At 47.6% G+C, this 18,801-nt stretch overlaps 1 protein-coding gene across 1 annotated transcript in view; it reads left to right on the plus strand.

Annotated features, from left to right (window-relative positions):
- The window catches only part of Srrm4 (serine/arginine repetitive matrix 4), a 152,742-nt gene that overhangs the window by 119,534 nt on the left and 14,407 nt on the right, over positions 1–18,801 (plus strand). The window contains exons 7-9 of the mRNA XM_087903773.1: positions 2,687–2,779; positions 5,111–5,267; positions 18,355–18,659. Of these exons, the coding sequence (XP_087759899.1) occupies positions 2,687–2,779; positions 5,111–5,267; positions 18,355–18,659 (555 nt within the window). The remainder of the gene's footprint in view (positions 1–2,686; positions 2,780–5,110; positions 5,268–18,354; positions 18,660–18,801) is intronic.

Genomic DNA, 18,801 nt, shown 5'->3' on the forward strand with positions numbered 1-18,801 from the left:
TATGAATGTCTACATATTCTTATGCCATGCAAACACCCATGCACATGGTCTGCACAGTGCATGTAACATGGGCACAATGCATGTGTGCATGGGATCTAGCTGTGTTCACATGAATGCCCTTGTGTATGAGCGTGGTGGCACACAGCACTCACACAGGTGCACCATAGACTCGTGTGTCTGAAAGCATTCTGTTCCGACTGTGTGCACACTCTACATGAACACTGTATGTCTGCATTCTGTGTAGGGGGCATGGTAGTCTTTACCCATGCACAAATCTGTGTAGAGTGTGCATGGACTGTGGGTGTGATCACATGTGTGCGTGGGTGAACAAGCATCTATACGTACACTCTGGCTACTGGTTTGCATGTGCTGGTTTACAGTACAGGGCTCCCGGTGAGTCCCGAGTCTCGGGCCCAGCTGTTTCTCAGTTTATAGCTGGTACTAGAAATTCAAATCAGTCAGTACTGCCTGCGGAGTTCAGTTCCCCATCAAATTAAAAGTAAATTTGGTTACAACCCACCTACTTTATACTCTGTAAATGTTAGTGCAATGTGTTTTCCAATCAACTAATATTTTATCTCCCGCCAAGAAGCATCTAAGGAGAGGATCAAAGACAATAGAAAAAGAGGGGAGCGACTTCTGAGGAGGGGAAAGAGGAGGCAGGGCACAGAGGAGGGCGCTCAGCATGCCTGCATCAAAGGGTCCCTTACTCAAGGTCAGCACAGAGGAGGACATTCCAGTCAGTGCTATAAAGACATGGAACATGCTCCAGAAAGAAGGAGAGACTCCAGTAAGATCAGGGAGGAACTTCTCTATTGGTCACTTTGTTTAAATGAAGCCATCAAAAGAAAAATTATTAATGGCATGACTCCATGATCCCCTGAAGCCAGTCCGATTGCCATCCCAGTGTGAGGGTGAAGAAACAGAGGTGCTGAACTAGTGACGTGAGTGCATTGGAAGCAGGGAGCTTGGCTCCAGCGTCTTCACTCTCAGCACACGCCCTGTGTTCTCAGACACCAGCAGCCTTGGGCCTGTCCGCCTCAAGAGCGCTGAGGTAGTCACTCTCTCCAGTGTGAAAGGACAGACAAGCCCTGGCAGTTGCTAGCAGTTCATCATCAGAAAGCTGGACAAACCACATGGGGCAGGACAGAGAGCCAGAATCCCAGGGGCTTCCAGGAAGCAATGGGTTGTTCTAACCAAGCTGACCACAAGTTGGCTTCCTCTCGCTCAACGCACCTTCATGAGGCCCTGGCACGTGGCAGTGAGAAGTGGAGACTGAAGCTTGGGACACAGTGAGGACACCAGCAGGGGACGGGGGATAGGGTTTGACGGTGACGGTGACTTTCTGCAGGAGGGCATCTCAGGCTGCTGGTGTCGGTTTCCTCACCGTGCCGTGGGACTAGAGGGAGGACTCACCCCCAGTTGTGGCAAAGAACGCAGAACCCCTGGAGGACAGAGCTGAAGAATGGGTTAGATACAGGTGACACCGTGGTCATTACCATCTGAGCCAGAACGCAAGCCGAGTTACACATCTGTTGTGGCTTGAGTCGGGCGGGTCAGTGCCGAAGACATTGGACAGCTAGGCCAGATGAAGAACCAGGCAGGGCCAGCCCCTGAAGGAGCTTGGGGTTCAAGACCAGAGTCTGGAGAGAGCACAAAGGCAGTGAGCAGGGGTTAATCAGGGAATGGAGATGGCCTGACACTTGTACCAGAAGAATCTGATGCCTTCGCTGAGATACACAGATCTGTGGGCCACCACATTCTTCACACCCTTCGATTTGTGTTTTGGTTGTTTTTAGAGGCAGTCATGCTATGTCACCCAGGCCAAGGCAGCCTAGTTCAGGGCAGCCTCAAACTCCTGGTGATCCTCCTGCCTCAGCTTCCCAAGCACTGGGATTCAAGCATGAGCTGCCACACTTGACTTTCTCAGATCGTCCTTAGTGGGGTTTGGGGACCCCTCCTCGGGAATGGCTGGGGTGAGCCAGGGTGATGCTGCTGTTCATGGCTGTCAGGCTTTGGGCTCCACGCTAAGGATCTGGACTTCGTGTCCCAGGTCCAAGGTCACAAGTTGGCACCTGAAAGACCCATTAGACTTCTGCACACCGAAGGTTACCTTTTTCATTTAAAGTATTTTCTCTTTAAGGCAGGGATATTAGCTTACGTTAAAGAGTCTGTATTTGTTTCTCCATGTGCTTGGCCTATTGGAGGGTCCAGTGGGGGAGGGGAGGCTGGAGGCACAGCAGTCCCTTTCACTTTCACCCAGGCCGTAGATCAATATTTTGCAAGATCCCGACTGGCCTTAGAAACGGAACAAAATGCAGATCCCTGACCTTGAGAGAGACAGGGGAGGCTTGGGGATGATTTCCTGCCCGGTGTGTGGCTTTTGCCAGGACTGCGTCTAGCATGAGGTCAAGTCTCAAGTCAGTTGTCAGCCACATTCCTCACATAGGACCCTTTCTGCTTCCATGAACTCAATCTAGTTAGGCAGAGAGTCCCGAAAATGCCAGGAGGAAGCTGGGCTGTGAGGCTGGGAGATGAGTTCCTTTGGGAGTGACCTAGACTACTCTTGGGTATGAATTCCAGGATTTGTGTATCACAAAATCAAAATCAATGCCCCACTCTTTTCTCCTGTCTCTCCCTCTCCCTCTCTCTCTCCCTCATCCACCCCGTCTCTCCCCACCGGAAGATCTCGAAGCCGGAAGTCTCACCACCATAGACACCACCATTGCCCCTCAAGGTCTCAGAGCTCGGAACTGCGCTCTTCCAGCTGCGAGAGCAGGTAACACCTTTGCCCCTGTTTCTGGTCCACCCGCCCTGAAGATGCTTGACCCAGGTTCTGTTCCACACTAGCTGACTCTCGCTCTCCAGGTCAGAGCTGCCTCTGCTTGCTGCCACCAACTGCAGGCAGAAGGACACAGTAGTGGTCCCCACGAAACACAAGCTTACTAAGTGTCTTAGGTGATGCTGGTTCACATGGCCCTCTCTACAGTCCCTTGAGGTCAATCCTGTTGTCCCATTGTGCAGATGAGGAAACTGAGACACCGGGGCTTTAAGGAAGATGATACTTAGCAACCAAGAGACACAACCAGTGTTAAAGTCAGGGAGTTTAGCTCTAGACTTTCCATTCTCAGAACAGAGAAGCTGAGCCACCTGTGAAGCCACACAACACAGAGTACCAGGTTCTGAGGCCCTTCCAAGTTGATTTTCTCCTGACTCTGATGTCTCTTTGCTGCTGCATTCCCTGTCCTGGTCTGAGAATGACAGGAGTTGAGTGCTCTTGTGGAGATAAAGAAGGCTTTGTGAGCGAGAACATTTGGAATTGTTCATACAGGCGAGAAGACCAATGCTGGCTCCTCACGACAGGAGCTTCTCTTTGTTTCGAGTACTCAGTCATGAAAGTGGGGGATGGGAATGTGGCAGGACTTTACCTTCTTTCTGTGGAAATAAGATGGCTGGGGAAGAAAGAGAAAGAGGTAGAAAGGAAAGAGGATATAGAAGAGGAGGAAATGAGATGGAAGAAGAAGAGGAGGAGGAGGAAGGGAGGAGGAGAAACGCTTATCTTCGTGCCAGGCTCTGGGCTGATTTCGAGCCCTTTCTCTCTGTGACCCCATGAGACGATGAGCACTGATATGATTTTCTATATTGTCTGTACTTGGTGGTCACCTCAGAACTGTTTTTTAAAGATAATTTTGAGTGTCTGAGTTGCATCCTCTAGTCACCCCAACAAGGCAGAGAAACTACAAAACCTCCCAGGGAATATGAACACAGAGTAGGTGTGAGAAACCCTGCAACTGAGGCCCTGATGTGTCCCCACCCAAGCCACCTCTGTGTTTCTGCTGGACTCCAGCCACAAATAGGACCAACAGATAAAGCCACACTGCACTCTGATTGACCAAGACACAAACAAGACCCATCATTGTACAGGGCAGAATCCAAATGGAATAAGAACTTGTCCTCAACACACAAGCACCCAGGAGCATCCTCTCAGCTAGCCCGGGTGGAGCCTGCTTCTTCCATGACCACAGACTTAGCCTCAATCTGGTTGTTCTCATTGTAGGCTATCTCAATGCCTCACCCTGCTTTCTGACAATATCCAGCCCAGAGCAATGCCTCTGTCACTGTGAGATACAACCCCCAAACTTGCTCCCAATGCTGTCTGACAAGCCTATGTCTTCAGGGATCAGGGAGAACTGTGAGGGATTTCCAGGTGATTGCAAATTCATATCAATTTGCAAATACAATTGTGTTTCCAATTGTAACTCAGTACACGTGGATATTTGAATGGTCAGATGTGCCTCTGGTTTCTACAGCAGACCAGACAAATCTTGCTTACACAAGGTGTCTCTGTCATTTTTATCAGACAAGTTTCCTTCAATATTTTGGGTGATGCTCAATAGAATGGCCCCATATCACAAATGGTAAAGAGACACTCACAAAGACACATGGGTATTCATGGAACATAGGCATGCTCAGACATACAGAATCACAAGCATATGAGGGACAGATCAAAGAAGAGACCTCTTTTGTCTTCATGGCTACACCCATAAATATTTGTTAAACAAGTAAATGGGAGAATGACTACATAGACAGGAGGGGCAAAGATGGATGGAAGGATGGTTGGTAAATGGATGGCTAGATGGATAAATAGATAAATGATAGATGGTGGATAGATGGATGGTGGGTATACGGACAAGTCATTATTAGATGGGTGGATGGAGGGATGGATGAGTGAGGGTGAATGGTGGGTAAGTGGATGGAGGATGGACAAATAATTTATTGAGTAAAGAGAGGAATGGAGGATGAATGGAGGATGGATATGGATGAACTGATGGACAGATGATGGGTCAATGGCCTGGTGCATGAATGGATGAGTGGTGGGTCAATGGGTGTGTGGGTGGGCATATGGGTGAAGAGATGGGTGAGTGAATGAGTAATGGGGGGGATGGATGTACATACACACAATCCAGCACTCTTACGTTCACAAACATACCCAGGTACAAATCATACAAACACACACAATCATACTCTGTCATTCTCAGGTGACATGCTGGTTGCCCAGCTGCCTTTCCACCATGCTCTCTTTCAAAGGTATCTCTTTCTTGCTCCCCAGGCACCGAGGTCGTTCTCCCGAGGAAGGGCGGAAATCCCGCCGAACACACTCCCGCCGCTGCTCCAAGAACCACTACAAGGTCAGCCCAGAGGCCCGATCCAGCCACCTGACCAGCCAGCCCCTCCAGAGGCTCGGCTTCCTGTCAGCCAGGGGTGTAGTAAGTATTCTGCACATCCCCTCTGTCAGCCTTGCCATGACTCTTGGGGGAGGTGGAGGTCCAAGTTCAGGGCAGTGTACGCTACCTTTTAATTCAATTTTGGGTAAAATTTCCCACTGGCTCCAGATCTCATTATTGGTTAACCAAATGGTCATTCACCAGCTTTTGACAGCACTCTGCTTGGGAACCTGGGAAACAGAGGAAGACAAACTAAAACACTTAAGCTCGTATTTCAGGGGATGGGGGCTGTTGAAACACTGGTAACTGGCCTCCGGATAACATGTGTGAGAAGTTTCTTAGGGGAGGGCAGAAGAAAGGGATCTTTCACATGGGAAAGGCACTTAGGCTTTCATATTAAGTCTGCATCTCTTATGTCAGCTGGTTGACAACACTGATTGACAGCTGGGATCTGATTCCTCCCATTGATTTGAGCTTGACCTGTGTCTTCTTATGTGTTTGCACACAAAGTCTCAGGTGTTAAGGGCTGAGTTACTGTCTCTCATCCCTCCCACAAATGGGGCAGAAACATCAAAACTCAGAGAGGTTAGGATCTGGTGCAAAGTCACAGAGTGAGATAATGGTGAACCCAATTTAGGGACCCAGCAATGAATAAAAGCAGAAAAACTCTCCCTTGGGTCAACAAGAAGTAATTGGTGCGTGACCTTGAACACTTGGGTGTAGGATGGATCTGAATTTCAGACCTAGCCTCACATCTTCCTAGATGACTGTACCACCTCAGTGTTCTCACTGGGCAAACTCAAGATACTCATTTCATTTGAGGTGATTGGGACTATTCAATAAGAGGAAGTATGTGAAGACCTTTTGTGGACTCTGAGGGGACACAGAGCTAAACAGAATGAGAGTCAGCTTTGACATGTCACAGATTGTAGCCAGCAACTCTGAAGGGAGTCTGTCTTCCAGATACAGGAAAACTTGAACATGCAAGGAGGTATTTCCCTTCAGAAGGGTGAACTGGAAACAAGGAAGAGTCCAGGGGTTCTGTGGGAAGATCAGTAGGAGAGGTGAAAGTAAGCATCACTGTGGTCTGGTTGGCATGATCTGTATTTCCAGTATGTTCTGGAAAGCTGTTCTCCACATCAAAGTATCTTGTGTCACCAGGGTCTAGTTTTATTCAATGTCATGCATGTCTGACTGTGCTCTTCCTAAGTACCTCCTTCTCAATGTGTCTGTGAGAACATGCAGGTGTCAGCCCCTGTCTGCACTCTCTCATTCCCTAAATTTTCTACATTTCCTGTACTAAAAGACTACAGAGGCCAGGGTTTGAGTCTTGACTCACCCACCCACTTCTGATTACTTCATTTGTAGAAAAAGTATAAGTAAATTCAAATGATGAGCAGTAAGAAGCAAAAGAAATATTCCTGAGTTAGCTATGACTGCCCCATCTCCCATGTGCTAGTGCCTATCCTCGCCTATCTAGAAACCTCCAACTGACCTTAGCCAAAATGCACCAATGGCAATGCCTGACTTATACTCTCTCACCTGTCTGGAATGGTTTCCAAAGAAGTTCACATGTGTGATGATGCTGCTGAGAACTACATCTGTCTTCCCTCACTTACCAGTATTGTCACCAGACTGACTCTTGTCAGTTTCTTTCCCAGAACACAGGCTTCTGTGACAATGAAGTACAATGCTTCATCTCCCCCAGAGGCCTCCTTCTCGGGAGCCTCCATATTCCTTAGAAACCCAGCACCTGTTAAAAGAAACAAAAGCCAGGCCTTATCTTTATATTCAAGGAAGAGGCCTTAAGAGCTCATCTCTCTCCCACTACCTTGGTTATTAAGAACTGAAGTGGAGATGCATAAGAGAGTAATGATGACTTTGGCAAGGTGGGGTTATAAAAAAAACAGGGGATTATGATTGTGCAACAAAATTCTTTATAAGCTCAAAGTTCTTCAGCTGTAAAAAGAATGATAGATATATAAACAGAGAATACATATATACATGCATATATATAATACACATATGCTTGCACACATACAATCTCTTCTTCAAAAGATAATCATAGAGCCCAATACTTGGTCCAGGGACAAAGCTCTGATAATATTCTAGATTCCTTCTTTGGAACTTTGGGTTCATCACATCACTTCTCTGAGTCTCTATTTTTTCAAATTTTGAAAAACAAAGCAACTTGTGAGACCTAGTTCATAAGACTGTCATGGGGTCACCATGACTAGCTGTGAGTAAACATTTTAGAATGCAATTGGTGAATGGAAAACATTATATGATGTCTCTTACTGGTGCTGGCAACAGAGGTACAACAACAAAGGAGGTAGAGGCCATAGCAGAGGTCACAGTGATAACTAGAGTGCTTGGGTAAGCCAACAGGGACAAGAGTCAGGGTCCTGCTTTCTGGAGAATTTTCTTTCCATCATAAATAGTGGCTGTATCCAATATGGCTACTCTCACCTAGTTGAGATTTTTATGGCTCCTGGGAGTATCAATACACTCCAAAATCTGATTCCATGTTTCCTCCATTCTTGACCCTTTTCCTTCTCTATTACAAAGGTAGAAATAAAAGGAGATTCCAAGTGCACCACAGGTTTCTGAAGAGTTCCAGATCCCAAATTTTTCTCCATTAGATAGAACAGCAGAGGTATTTGCACTGAATCACACATCAGTCATTCATTCCCTCGAGTCTATCCGTGTTACTGAGCATTCATTAGAGGATTAGGCTTGAATTTGGCTCTAGAGATCTGATAAACAGAGAAGAAAGTCTGTGTCTGCTAAGGGGGAAGACAGAGAAGATGACAACAGAAAAAGGTCAAGTATGGCAATGGATGCCAAGATGAGGCAGACAGAAGTTTGGCTGATAGAAAAGGGCATTAGGATTAAGGTAGGTAGAGAATGAAATGAAGACCCAGAAAACTAAATTTGAGCAGGATTTAGGCAATAAAAATGAAAACTGAAGATTGGAGTTGGGTTTGAGATGGAATTCTAGGACAAGACACAGGTGGTAGAGGCAAATTGGAGGCCTAAGCATTGGGGACCTCCTGTACCCCAGGTCCCAATGCTCCATCCACAGAGCTGTTTTGAAAATGGTCAAGAGCATGTGCATGACATCACAAGAGGTGCTTTGCACATATAAATATTCAAATGAAGGCATTGCCTCTGAACAGGATCCTGGTTGGTTAAAGGTGACCAGCCAAGGTGACTCAGCTCTCTTGCTTGGTCACTGAGAATGAGCAGTCAGTGTGATTAGTGCAGGATCGTGGGTGTAGGCATCAGTCTTTCCTAGGCTTGTTGAAATAGTCAAAAGGTTACACACAAACTGGTCAAAAGGTTATTTTACCACTTCATTCTATCCCCAATCTGCCAATTATACCTTTCCTCCCCTGGCACCTTCAGGACCACTACAGCATAATATCTAGTCTCTTTTAGTGCCAAGCTGCTTTCTAATAGAATATACTTGACACTCAAGCAGTTGGTGACTGTCCAGAATACTCTTCACAGTAATGGTGGGGACAAGCACAATGTGTCCTGAAGACATCAGACACTTCTGTCTTGATGTCTGAGCAGGCTTTACGATGAGAGGACATTTGAGCTGGGCACTGAAGGTTGGGTAGGAGTCTATCAATTTGAAATGACTCATGCATAAAAGGAAATGTGATATCATTCTGTGGGAGGCACCACCACATAAGTTGCATAGTTATTTGACCCTAGTTTCTTAGAGGTTTGCATCAATATCGTCCCCATTTTGCAGATGGAGAAAGTGAGGCTCTGGGAGGCATGAAGACCTAGGAAGGTAGCACAATTTGGAGAGAAGAGAGCTGTCAGGGACCTCAGATTATGCCTCAGAAACTTGCTCTGATGTCAGCAGTGGTTGGACAGGGGTACAGGGATGCTGTTGTCCCCAAGTGCTTGGTAGGGACTTTCTTGTTCTGCTCTGTGGGCATTCTAACTACAGAGGGGATCTGGAAAAAGGAATGAATCAGAACCAAGGAGAAAGGTAGGCCACCTCCTCCTGCTTCCTCGTACTCTAACCAGGGCCAAGGGCAATCAGTCATAGATTGCTTGTGCCAAGTGCTGCGCGGATGCTAGCAGACAAGAGGAGGACGTGGAGTCCATCAAAGATGGTTTCACGAAATTTGTAAACTGAAGAAGGCAAAAGAATATCTGTGGTCGAGACGTGGGCTTGGCAGAAGATCTCACCTCCCTGTGGCATTTGGATGGCATGGGTCACTAATGTTTTCTAAGCACCTACTATGTGCCAGGTCACTGCCTCAGGTTCTTATTATATCACTTCAACACATCCACTCCGGAATGAGCACACTGTGGCCTAGAAAGGTCTGACAGAGGTAGCTACTTGTAGAAGCTCAGATTTGAAGCCAGAGAGTCCGATCAGGAGACCCACGTGTTTAATTACATGTAAAAACATCTTCCGTACCTTGGGGTAATTATCTTAGCCTGTTTCCACGGTCAGTATGATGGTGGCGTGAGACTAGGCATCTATCCACTTTTTTAAAATATACACTAAGAGCCAGAGAGGCAGCTCAGTCAGCTCCCACCCCAATCCTAAGTTTGGATCCCTAGCACTCCATAAAAACCAAGCATGATGGTGTCTACCTGTGACCCTAGAACGGGGGGCGGGTAGAGAGACAAGAGGATCTCTGAGGTTTGCTTGCCAGACAGTCTACCTGTGCGGGTGGCCTGCAGGTTCACTGGGAGACCCTTTGTCAGTAAATAAATAAAAATAAGGCAGGGGTTGACGGTTGAGGAAGATTCCTGAAATATGATACCAACTTCTGGTTTCCACCATCACACCCACACACATGAGCGTGAACAGATATACACACAACAATCATAACAGTAGCAGTAGTGATATTAACTGATAAGAATAACTTTGCACTTCTGCCATGAGCCAGGCATCTGCTGCTAAAAACTCATTTCAAGGCTTGGGGTCTAGCTGCCAACATGATTTGTTACCACAGAAACTTTGTAAAGACTTATCCCAAAGAAACCCGGCAATGTCCTCGGAGCTCAGAACCCTCCAGTGAACCTGACAGCCATCTTTGGGGAAAGACAGGATGGACCCGTGCCTCTTGTTTCTAGACGGGAAAGGTGAGGCTGAAGACTGGCCATGGCAGGCCGTGACCTTCACCCAGGCTTGCCTTGCTCTCTCCCCTGAGAGCCTTGGCACCCCAGCTCTTCACTGGGAGAGGGGACACAATCCAGAACAGAGAGTGTTGACACGTGGGGGCCACGGGGATGAGCAATGCCACAGCATAGTCAACATTAACCTTTTCTGAGTAAGAAAAGAAGAAAGCATCAACCTTTAAATTTTATTATTTTATTTTATTTTTATCAGTTAAGAGACATTTCACCACCAAGAGAGGTAGGAAGGACATCGCCTTATGTGTGTGTGTGGGAGGGAGATGGCATCTTTAAGCTGGATGAAATTTACCTGGATGCAAAACTCATCTACTGAGCTTACTTTCTTCCTTTCAGCCTGGGCTTGGGGGAATGTCTGACAATGTTTGTGTGGAGGCTGTTGCGTGCTGGCAGACAGGGGCACCTCCAGAGAGGCTTCCGAGAAAGGAGGAGGTAGAGGCTGTCATTCCTTTCAGAGTCCCCAATGTCAGCTGCAGCGCACAGCCAGGGGGTGCCCCAGTCTCTTTATCCCCAGAAAATCGATCTCTCCACAGTCACCCTCCTCCTCTCCACCTCCCCCGCTTCCCAGATGAGCCTCAACAGGTCAAGGAATCCATTCTCTTGCTGTCTTCCTAATTAGTGTCCAAGAAAGAGAGATGCTAGCCAGGAAAATGGCCCCGCTGTCTTAGAGAAGCAAAGGGGTTGTTTTCTTAAGGAAGGAGCAGGGCCCTCCAGCTGCATGCTCTGCCATGTAGCGTGTGAGATGTCCCAGCTCCCCACATGGCAGAGAAGCAAGAAGAAATTTATAGCTGCCGCTCTCCATGGGGCCATTTGAAGCCCCGTAAATGGACTTGTTCAGTTTAATTGAAATTCTCGTCCTGATTGTATTTTTGTAACCTATTAGGCCGAGCTGCCTCTTGATCTCAGAATTCAGCCGAAATTAAATTTTGAAGTGTAAGTGAGAGGTTGCCTTTCCCCTTCTCCGTTTTTGATTAAATAATGATTTGAAACAAAAACAATAAATAACTGCACCGGCTCCCCTGGAGGGCTGAGAGACTCCCAGAGAAATGCGGGGGAACTGGAGCGCCTGGTGAGGGGATTTAATTAATTCTTAGAAAAGCCCAAGTGTTAACAGTGAGTGTGTTAGGGAACAAGGAGATGAGGAGAGCCCGCGACTTTAAAACTGAAAGAGAGAAAAGAATTTGGAGGTGTAGGCCGTGGGGAGGGATGGCAGAAAAACGGGGAAACACGTGCTAGCCTCCCCTGCAGTGGCCACCAACGCAGGAAAAGCGATTTGTCCTGATAAAGACAGCAAATATGGGCTTGGAGATGACTTGGTTGGTAAGGTGCCAACTGTACAGGGTAGCCAGTGCCCACAGACAGAGCTGGGCGCTCTGGTTATGAGCCTCTCCTGGCGTGGCATGGCCAGGCCCCACTCCTGAGGACGCCCAACCACTAGCTTCTCCACAGAGCACTCTAATGGGCCTGCTCTTTAGGGCAGGGTACCCAACCCCCCACGCTACAGAGTAAAAAACTCAAGCTCAGGTCTTGAAATTACACCGATCCCTGGGCTCGCCCCAAGCTCTGGACTCAAAATCTTACCGTTCCCCACCCTGGGAAGCTCTGCTCTGCCCTGCCCCCAAGAAATCCTATATAAGCCCTGTCCTCTTGCTTGGTTTTCTGCTGCTTCTTGCCCAAGCAGAGGCAGCCACCCTCCTGGGTTCTTCCCTCCCGATAAAGCTTTTGTGTCTGGGCTACCAGGGTGACTTTGTGATATTCCTTGGCTCTCAACTGCCAAGATGCCTTTCTGCCTCAGAGTTGTAACATTTATAATTATACCTACCTGTAAGCCCAGCACGGGGAAGGCAGAGACAGTGGATCCCTGAGGCTTGCTGGTCAGTCAGTGTAACTGAACCACTGAGCTCCAGGTTCAGGGAGAGACCCTGCCTCACAAATTAAGGTAGAAAAGTGATTGAGGAAGACCCCCAATGTTGACCACTGAGTTCTGCAAACACGTACATATATGCAAACAGTAGCGATAAACAAATAGCTGGGGTTACCTTACATGGCCCAGGAGTGAAGCATTTGTCATCACTGTGGTTTAAGGGCTCTGGTCTCCTGGTTCCTTCCGTGGATAACAGTCCAATGCGGATTTTAAGGGTTGAGATAGGAAAGAAGTGTGGTGTATTTCATAGCTCTAAAAGGGAGACATGAAACAGACCAGGGGTACTGAGTTCGTGCTGCTTCTGAGGGGTCAGGATAGCACGGGACTTTGAGGGCAGAAGGTCTCGACTATCTCAAGGGCCCCGTAGTTAGCAGTGTGAAAACAAGGAACCCGAGTCTATGAGTCCAGCAATGAGCATTCCCAGGGAATACAGGCCCAGACCTAGTTGTCCGATAAAAATCAGAAGTGGGGCTGTTGTGTGAACCCTCCCTGCTCAGCACACACTGGAAGTTTATTCACATTTGTTTTCAAACACACCAAAAGGGCTAAAGAAAGTCTAGCTGTGACATAGTGCAAGTTGGTCGAACACTTCTCCATGACCAACGTGATGGATTGAAGCAAGCATTTTCCACTCATCCCTTAATCTCCCCAACTCAGGGCCCACGGCTGGCCACCAGGTTCCAGACGGTGTCCTCTGGTCACCAAGGTGCACTTCGCCTGCCTATGTAGCAGTCTGAACACAAAAAGGAATCAGCATCCTTTAGGCACAGGATTCCTCATGTGCAGTGAATGGCTGGTGCCTAAGTACCCAGACTCCGGGGTACCCTACACACTCCCAGAGTCCTCCTTGGAGTTAAGCTCTACTGCCCTCTCAGACATTCTACAGGCTCCCTCTCACTTGACTCTTATTCTCTCTTCTCTACAAGAAACTCCTTCATCTGTCAAAATTAGCCATCAGCTCCCAAATTCTTGATTTCTGGGAGTTCGGGTTAGATATGAATGGCTTCCTTGGTAACTGACCAACTCTTAGGTTCAGCTTTCTTGCCATTCAGCCAAGATTAGCTGTGGAGAGGACAGAACAAGAAGAATTAAGGTTGAGATGGGCGAAGAGATGATAGCAAACCAGAGACGAGAACTCTAGTAAGAGGATTCAGGGGATCCCGGAATTATGGGGCCATTATTATTAGATGGTGAGGGGTCTGTGGTAGCTTCTGTTTGCGAGGGACTTGGGGGCCACTGGGCAGCCATGTAGACACGATCGGAGAGCCACTGAACACTTAGACATCCCTACCGGATGGCGAGCTCTTCAAAGACGGCTTTGGAGAGGGCTATAAGCACAAGTGTGTGTCACCAGAAGCAAATCGGAGCCATCCAACCATCACGATGCTGAGTGGAGATTGCTCGTGTCTTGTGTGCCGTGAGGAATATCTGTTATGAAGATGTTCCAAGACGAGGGGACACAGGCAAGAAGACAGAGGCCCTCATTGTCCCCTGTCACAACATTCAGTCTCCTGGTTCCGTTGCCCCTCTCCCCAGGGGGAGCCATTCTGTTCTGGGCTACTCCACTGTGACTTTGCTCCTCTTCCTCTGGAGTGAACTGAACCCTCTGAAGAAGGTGGAGTCTGGGGCTAGGGGGCTATTAAAGGGCATATACCTCCAATGACAGGTTTATTAAAATATTCCTCCCATCCGAACGTCTAAACAGAGTCCACCAAAACCTGTAAACAGAACAGTGTTTATATGAACAAAGAACTGAAACGGCTCCAGATGACTCCTTTATCCCTGCCACAATATCCTCTAAATGGGGCAAATAAAGTGGGGCACTGCTAAATGGGGGCATCAGGTGATGCTGGCCATGTCGTGGGAAGCCAGCGAGAAGCGAAACCCCACTGATGTGAGCCAGGCTGCTCCAGAAAGTGGTATGACATCCTGAAGGGATGACTTTTTAAAAATTCCCTTCGCCTGAGGTGCTTAGCCAGAATTAAAGCTAACAGCCCTTTGCGTACCAATTTCCGGGCTCTTGGTACCTCTTTCAACTTGACCTTCCAAAGTATCAGAACAAAGAAAAGAAAGCGAGGTGGGCCATTGTAGCTTGTCTCCTTCAGGAGGTTCTATGGGTCTCAAAATCCTTGTCTGAGATCTAGAGCACATGCCGGTGAGAGTGTGCAGGCAGAGCCTCCGGGTTCTCTTGCTTCCCTGGTCAGGGAGAACTCAGAAGAAGAGGAAAAACTAAGGGGGAACCTCTCTTCTCACCATGGTCCAGATTTAATCCTTGGCCCTAAGTTGGCATCAAGACTCCAAGGCTTTTATGGAGCTGCTTTTATTATGATTTAAATGAGTCCTCTCTCCAAAAAGGGATCCATCTGAGCAGACTCCACTCCTGTCTGGTCACACAGGCACCTCTACAAAAGATTGTGTCCCTGCAGCTCCCAAGGGACCAGGGAGGAGTTTGGCTTAAGCAAGGTTTGCTAAGCAGCTACCCTGAGGCAGGTCCTGGTGTACAACAATGCACCAGCCAGGGTCCCTGCTCTCAACAAATGAGTGAAGAGAGGGACAATCAAATAAGTCGCCATCTCTACTGAGTAACAAGGCATTTAATATGGAGGGAGCAGCTGGTCGAAAGATGGATCTAATTAATTATAGGGCGTTCTCTGGGTGATCAGAGAAGGTCAGAGGTGGGGGAGACAGGAAGAGTGTTTTTGTTTTTCCCCAGAGGAAAAACGGGATATGTAAATGATCTGGAGATGGGACTGTGGTGTGTGTTAGCCAAACCAAGAACACATGCTGGCTACAGAAGGGTGGTCTGTGAGGTTCTCAGGGTTGTTTGATGAAGGAGGTGAGGCAGGTTTGTAAAGAACACTGTTACTCACGTCAGTGAGCTTAGATTCAACCGAAGGAATGGGACTTCTAAAGAAGTGGGAGCGTCCAGGAGGCTTGTGTACCCTGGCATTCTCGCCCAGAGTGAGCACCCCAGCAGGACTTTATCTCTATGTCCTGGTGATGAAAAGCATCATCCTATGCAGAGCTATCAGGTCAAACACACAAGCCATCTCTGCATAACTTATAGCCAGTGGAGACACTCTGCAAATAACCCTGTGACCTCGGGTTGTGGGGCACTGTGTGCAGAAGGCAAGGTCCCCCTTCTATATGGATGTACCATCCTAGAGAGACTTCATACTCAAAATCTTTGCTCACAGGGAACCATGACATATCAGTAAAACAAATGATTTTGAACTTATAGTCAATACCAGGAGAAAGTACTTAAAGAAGAAAAACCCAGTCTAGATGCCCCAGGGAGCAAGTTACAAGATACTACATTGAACTCTCTTGTCAGCCTGTTCCCTCTAAGAATGGCTTGCTTTCGAATGTACTGGCCACTCCACCATTCACTCCAGGTCAAAAATCCCTTGGTCCTTTGTCCGTCCAAACCCCAGTCTAAAACCTCAGATCATCACCGTCATGGTCATTTCTTATTCCTAATAGAGGTGATCAAAGGAAATGGTCATGAGACCATTGGACATCAGAGGTGGGGGGAAAAAAGTCATCCAATTTAGTAGGAGCTGAATGGGAACGAAGTCTGTATATTATATGAAAAAGAGCTTCTAGAAAATTCCACCTGGCCACTTCAGTTTGAGGTGCCACCTTCAAGGCAAAGTAGCCGGATAATCATGATGCACTGGCAGGATTTGCTAAGGCTAGACCATTGCCAGTTAATCACAATGCACTGGCAGGATTTGCTAAGGCTAGACCATTACCAGATAATCACGATGCACTGGCAGGATTTGCTAAGGCTAGACCATTGCCAGATAATCACGATGCACTGGCAGGATTTGCTAAGGCTAGACCATTACCTTGCCCATGTGCAAAGCCTCTTGGGAGAAACCAGAAAAAACGTCCTGCTTCCTACCCCCAGGATTTGGTACTCCAAACCGTCGGGGTTCTCTCTGTGACTCTCAGTTCCCCCTCAAGGCAGAAGTGGTTTCTTAAGAAAGCTCAAGTGTCCCCTCTCTAGCAAGTCTGAAAAGCAGGGGATAAAGCTGGGGGAAAATGGATTTTTTTTTTTATGGGAAAGCTTTTTCTAGTATGTGTAAGGCCCAGGGCCAGACTACAGGACTAGCCAAGGTGCCTGAGTGCTCATAAATAAACTCAAAAAGTCATCAAGCATGTCCCCTCTTGAGCGGCTGAGGCCAGCATGTCTGCACAGTGAAAGGAAAGTTACCTTTAAATTCAAAAGCTTGGGTCCTTCCCTGCTCTAGCATACAACATGGCAGTGAGGAAGAAGCTGCCCCAGGGTCTCAGGCTTCCTACCTCTGCCACCCATGTGTTACCAATAACTGTGTGATGGGCCCCACACACAGGCACTTGGACACCTCAACATGATCACGCATGTTCTGTCCAGATGGCCCACTTGAAACAGAGGTTGCTTACGGAAAAACAGATTTGCGGAGAAAGCTTATACCCAGAGGGAGGCTCAGGAACCATTTAAATAGAGAATTTGGGGAACCCAAGTACTCCAGAGTGAATACTCTGGAAGTGTGGTTTCCAGGGAGGGACTTCTTGATCACCCAGATTTTTCCTCCCCATAGAGATGTATTGCTAGGAAACGCCCAGGGTGAGCATCCCTCTTGCCCACAGTTAAGCGTGGTACAACGGCTAGGAGCCAGAGGCAAATTCACTGTGACTTTTCAGCCACAGCCTGACCTAAACGTTGAAGGAAAACAGATTTTCAGCCTAGAATTCCCTTCCCAAGGGCTAACTCCCCACAACCCCCTAAACCTCTCAGTCTTCCTAGGCCAGTCCCAAAAGAGGACTCTGAGGCATCTTCATTCCCTGATGTCCAAGATCCTTCCAGTCGAAATCACATATCCGTCCCCGGTGTCCCCTGGAGTACAGGGCTAGGTCTCTGTGGTACCATCCATAGCTCCAGGTACCAACACAGTGAAGGTCTCCACCATCCACCTGGGCAGGAAGGGACTGGCGAAGTGGATGAAGTTAGGTCTCCCTGAGAGATAGATCTGCTCTGAGCGCCCCAAAGCCAAAGATTAAGGTTGTGTAGGAAGGTGTGTGTTTTTTCTTGTCATTTACGCCTCTGATGATGGACTCACGTTGCCCGCTCTTCCCTTTCTCTTACACCTTTCCTACTAAAGGAGGAGTCCTTGCTTGGTAAGTGACGTAATCCGCCAAGACATGAGAGAATTTATTAGAAGCCACTCAGGATGCTTAGCTACCTCCTTCGAGGGGGAAGGACGCGCACAAATGCCTGTAGAGACTCTTTTGTTATTTGGTTTTGTTTTTGATTTGTTTCTTTGTTTTCAGCCACACTATTTGACTTTACATTTATTTTGTCCCCTCCCTCTCTTGACTTCTTTACTTGGAAATTGCTCCAACGTCAGTTTGCAACCTTGACTTTTTTTTTTTTAAGAAAGGGAAAAAAGAAAAGAAAGAAACCAATTCTCATCTTTGTTTCTTTGGCCCACGTGACATTTGTTTAGGGTTTTATTCAGGCAACTTTTTCTTTAAAAAATAAAAAAAAAAGTTAGTTGAGGATTTGGGTTGAAATTTAAAATTTGCCTTTATCTCCTTTTGTGTTTTTAATTTCCAAGATATAATTTTTGAGGCCTGAAGCCCCTTTTCCTTTTATTCCCCTCCCCCATTCCTTTCCTTTTATTATTGTTTGAAGTTAAGGGTGTCTACAGCCCTCCCCTTTCTATTGATTTGTCTCTTTTGTTTGAGTTCGTTAGAGATTACGTTTTGTATAATTTCCTTTTACTTTTGTTTAATCTGAATCGCATGCCTTTTTCCCTGCATGATTCCTAAATCTTCCAGTTATTCTAGCAGGGGGTAAACAAAATACCTAGAGGTCTCCTATTTCTGTGGAATTCTTTCAGGAATTTGTGCTTTTGTTTTTTGGCGTCTCTTCTCTCCCCTCTCTCTTTGCTTTCGTTACAGTGACTCATGATGGTTACTTACATTCTTGGTTACTTACGCACAGCCCGGAGCTCAGCAGTGTCCGACGGGTCTTTTTGCTTTCAGATCTCTGGGTCGGGGTCTGCTGCTGACCTCTTTAGCAAATCAACCAGCCCGCTCACCGCCCCCCGAGGACGCTCGCAGGAGTACGACTCAGGCAATGACACGTCCTCGCCGCCCTCCACGCAAACCAGTTCCGCCCGGTCGCGGGGCCAGGAGAAGGGGAGCCCCGGCGGGGGTCTGAGCAAGAGTAGGGACCTCAACTGCGGCAACAGTTCCGATTCAGGGAACTCCTTCACCACCTCCTCCCCCCAGAACAAGGGGGCTGTTCTGGAGAACGTCTCTCCCACCTGCAGGAGCAGTGAGTCAAGGTTAGCGGCTTTGGGGGTGGGAGGGTCCCCGCTTCAGCGTCACTTTCTTGCTGTCTCATCACAGGACCCTACCTTTGCTGGGCGGCTTCATTCGCAAAAGAAAGAACATTCCACACACACACACACACACACACACACACAC

The sequence above is a fragment of the Myodes glareolus genome, chromosome 2 (assembly GCF_982192425.1).
Source record: "Myodes glareolus chromosome 2, mMyoGla1.1, whole genome shotgun sequence".
Classification (NCBI taxonomy): Eukaryota; Metazoa; Chordata; class Mammalia; order Rodentia; family Cricetidae; genus Myodes; species Myodes glareolus.